Source organism: Elephantulus edwardii, unplaced genomic scaffold (assembly GCF_000299155.1).
Source record: "Elephantulus edwardii isolate Elephantulus edwardi_28Jun2011 unplaced genomic scaffold, EleEdw1.0 scaffold00024, whole genome shotgun sequence".
Classification (NCBI taxonomy): Eukaryota; Metazoa; Chordata; class Mammalia; order Macroscelidea; family Macroscelididae; genus Elephantulus; species Elephantulus edwardii.
This window is the reverse complement of record NW_006399774.1, coordinates 1,927,245-1,931,478: the sequence shown is the minus strand read 5'-3', so window position 1 is coordinate 1,931,478 and position 4,234 is coordinate 1,927,245. Positions and strand designations below refer to the sequence as shown.

Genomic DNA, 4,234 nt, shown 5'->3' with positions numbered 1-4,234 from the left:
GGTGGAAGTCCCAGTGCAGTATTAATAGAAGATTTGACAGCTTCTGCTGGGTAATTAGAGTTGTCACTTGGGCTTTTCAGTCACAGAAAGGCCGAGTGATACAGGAGTATGTGGTCAGGAAGGACTTGATGCAGAAGGGAGACCACTTCACATCGTTTGGCGCCTCTCCACTTACATCGTGTGGGCGTGGGCAAAACCTAGGCCCTGGACCCGAGTGTCACACTGCGAAAGGGAGGCAGTGTCACCGTGTGTCAGCTGAGGGCTGTTGTGAGGACTGAGGGAGCTAAGCTGGATGACGTGTGCAGTGCCTGACAAATCCTAATGTTCGCTACTGTCATTGCTGTTGGTGACTATGAAGGACACAGAGTATTTGTAAAGCACCTTTCTTAAAAATAAAATTGTTTGCTTTGCAGATTTTAAAAAAAATGGATTTGGCCAACCACGGACTTATTCTCCTGCAGCAGTTAAACGCTCAGCGCGAGTTCGGGTTCCTGTGTGACTGCACGGTTGCCATCGGCGATGTGTACTTCAAGGCACACAAATCAGTTCTCGCTTCCTTCTCCAATTACTTTAAGATGTTGTTTGTCCATCAGACCAGGTAACTGACGTGGTTGATAACAATCGAATGATTACCTTAAGATACAGACTTCTTCACGGCCTGTCCCTCTTTCCCTCAGCCTGGACTCCGAGCCCCTAAGTCCCTGTGGCCTCACTGCCCCCATTCCCTGTCCGCAGTGCTGCTGGACCTGGCGGCCCCTCCACATGTACTCGTAGTGTGACCCGCACATTGCGAGCACTGGTGGGGTGGGGTCCATCACATAGTCAGCTCCTAGTAACCTCAGTGGACCCGCCTGAATGAAGCCTCGGGGGCCCTTTCTCACTCTTCCAGCCCCAGCCCTATAAATATGCTCTTGGTTTTCGGAGTTTGTCCTTGTTTCCTGTTGTCATGAGCCTGGAGGCCCCTCTTTCCTGGCTGAAGGCACCCATCTTGGCTCAGTGTTTTCTCCCATCCCTCCTGCCTGAGGCCTGGCCTCCCTGCTATAAGGGAGTGCGCACTGCTGTCCGGGGTGTCACCTTTCACCCTGGCCTTTCACACTCTGCCCCCACCCCTCACCGCCCTGCTCGTGACCCACTGCTCCTCCCTTGACCCCGCTGCTCCTCTCATGACCCCACTCCTGTGACCCTCACTCCTCCCATGACCCCCGAAGCTCCTCCTGTGACCCTGCTGCTCTGCCCATGGCCCTCGCTCTTCCCGTGACCCCCACAGCTCCTCCTGTGACCCCGCAGTTCCTCCTGTGACCCCGCAGCTCCTCCCGTGACCCTGCTGTCTCCTTGGTCACGTGCTGCCTCCCCTTTCTCTCACTACACAAGTTCCCGAGGGGGCCCCCTGTGTCCACTCTTCTTCTCTCCGCCGAAGCCCTTCTCCCAAGGTCACTGCCCTCTTAGGCCTGTCCTCCTCATCTAGTGCTCCTTCCTCTGTAGGAAGCTGTGTCCTGTGTCTGCATAGCCGTGAGCCCCTGATCTTCAGCCCGCCCCATTCATGTGCCTTCCTCCAGCTTTAGCCCTTCGTCCTGGCATCTCCTCCCCCTCGCCCACTTGTGCCAGCTTTCTCGGCACCAGGAACTGAATGCCCTCCTTTCACCTCAGTGAGCATGCCTCGGGCAGAATCCAGGCCCTTCCCCAAATCCTCCACTTCCCTGTTCTCTTTGACACAACCTGGAAATCTCACCGTAAACACTGGCTCCCCTCGTCATCATGTCACTCATGTTTTCTTCAAAATCCTTTCCTTGTGGTCTGCACCTGCCTTTCTTGCTTCTACTCCTAATTATCCATTCTTCACATCACTTTGGGTAAAGAAGGCACCCTGGTGGCACAGTGGTTAATGCATCTGGCCGCAGAAGAGTAGGTGGCCTTTGAAACACCTTGGTAGACGTGATCCATCTTGTTTCATAAGCATATACCGCCTGGGAATCTCTAAGGAGCAGTCTTCACCATCTTAGAAGGTCGCCAGGGGTTGAAATCCACTGGGTGGTACTGGGCTTGGGCCTTGGGTGGGGTTTTGGGGGGAAGAGGGTATGTGGGTCATGTTTATTATTCCTAAGCCTTGCTCTGATTGTGTTATAACTTTGATCAGAAATCTAGTAGATCTCCATTCCCTCTATTAGAAACCTGGAGGTTTCTGGAATAAAGTTCCTGCACAGGCTCCTCTTTCTAATGTTGAAGTCCCAAAGACTTACCACATGGCCCAGCACCTTACTCTACCTTCCGTGCCCCTGAGCGGAGGGCTCCCCAGACTGGCTCACCTCACAACCCTTTCCACTGCCTCTAAGTTTCCATTTGCACATTGCCTCACCCCCCCCCCCCCCCCCCCCCCCCCGACACAGCAGGAGGACTGCCCCCTGTTGCCTTAGCTCCCTTTCTTTGCTGAATCTCTGTAGCATCTATACTTTCCTCCTCTGCTGTTGTCTTTTGTATCCTCAGCTCCCCCTCTCATCTGTCTGTGTCCTGAGGGTAGAGGTGGGGTTTCAGGAATCTGACAGATAACAGCCACCCTGTCAAAAGACAGGAGAAGACTGAGAGGGTGACGGGTGTCAGGCCAAGGAGAGGTTTACTTGTCTCCCGGGTTTACTCACTTCATTGTATTAGAGATTTCACAGCTGAGGAAAAGCAAGTTATATCAGAAAGCATCAACAATGTTAATAAATGTAAAAGAATGCAGTGTGATGGATTTTAATTAGATGCAGGAAATTTAAGTCCAGGGAAGTAAACAAATGCCTTCTTACAATGAAATGTGGCATTTGTAGAGCTCGAAGCCCACATTTAAGCTGTATTTTCTTCGCATTCCAAAAGTGGTACATGTCATCTGGGTCTCTGCCTGGTTCTACCTTCATATGCCAATTGGAACTCATTAAAGCAAGGCCAATAGAAGGTCACGGTCAGCCTCCCTGGGAGCAGAGACATGCTTTCAAGCCATGCCTGTGTGCCCGGGAACGCTCAGGCGCTGGGTCCTGGTGCCTGCTGCTCAGGAACAGACTGAAGCCGCAGGATTCCGCTTTACAGCCGCAGGTCCCACTAGATGACTCTGGGAATGCTGCTCTTGAGGAAACAGTTTAGTCAAACAGAGACTGCGGACTTGAAGCTCTCAGAAAGAGACCCACCAGGGCACACCCTTCTGACGATGTCGCATTGTACTTCAGAATCCTTCTTTCCAAAATTCTCTAACAGCGTCTTTTAATTCCAGGGTCTAGTGAAAAGGAGCCCTGGTGTGTTAAGCATTTGGTTGCTAACTCCAAGGTTGGCAGTTCAAATTCACTCAGGGGTTCATGGGAGAAAGACCTAGCAAACTGCTTCTGTAAAGACAGTGGCCCAGGAAACCCGATGAGAGGGTTCTGCTGTCACATGGGACAGTGAGTCAGAGTCAACTCAATAGCCCAGCAACAGTGGAGGAAAAACTACACGTGGAAGTGAAAGTGAATCTTTATTCAGGAGGGCTTTAAGGTGGATGAAAACATTTTTGTTTTCTCTGCATGAAAGTGCTTTCAAACAAAATCCTGAAAATCCTGCCTTGTAGGTGTGACCACATTGCAGGGAGTCATATCCTTCCCCAAAGAGCTGAGAACGCTCAGAGCTGGCCGAGTGAGCTGAGTGAACTCAGCTGGCTAGAAGTAAAAGCAGTGGAGGCTGGAGATGATGATTGTGTGCCATTTTAAAGTTACACTCAATTGTGTTGCTTGTGCATGTATGTATGTATGTGTGCACATATGTGTGCACTTGTGTTTCTGTGTTAAGGGAGGGGCCCTGAAATTGAAAGACATTGTCTGGACACTTCACTGGGCCTTGGGGCTTCCATGTCCCTTGCAGCTTTTCCACAGAAACTTCTGGTCCCCAGGAGTCCTTTCCCCTCCAGGCCTTGCTGACATATGTGGGTGTGAGCACCTAGCTCCTACCTTCCTTGGCCAACAGGTTCTTTGGGAGGAGAAGTGTTACTAGGACAGGTGTCACCTCCCCATTCACACCAGACAATGACGTGTACAACATTCATAAGCAGCAACACACACAAGAGGCAACTACTAAACTGACTAATGTTCTTACAGACGGGGCCCAGTCAGGTAATACCTTTCAACAAAACTCACTGGCCTCTAGTCTGAATCAATTCATAGCTGCCCCTCTAGACACACAGCTGACCCTCCTCACTCACAGCTGACCCTCCTCACGCACAGCTGACCCTCCTCAC

General features: G+C 51.3%; 1 protein-coding gene across 1 annotated transcript in view; it reads left to right on the top strand.

Moving 5' to 3' along the window:
• Window positions 1-425: 425 nt before the first annotated feature.
• The window catches only part of ZBTB2 (zinc finger and BTB domain containing 2), an 8,490-nt gene continuing 4,681 nt past the window's right edge, over window positions 426-4,234 (top strand). The window contains exon 1 of the mRNA XM_006882739.1: window positions 426-598. Within this exon, the coding sequence (XP_006882801.1) occupies window positions 426-598 (173 nt within the window). The remainder of the gene's footprint in view (window positions 599-4,234) is intronic.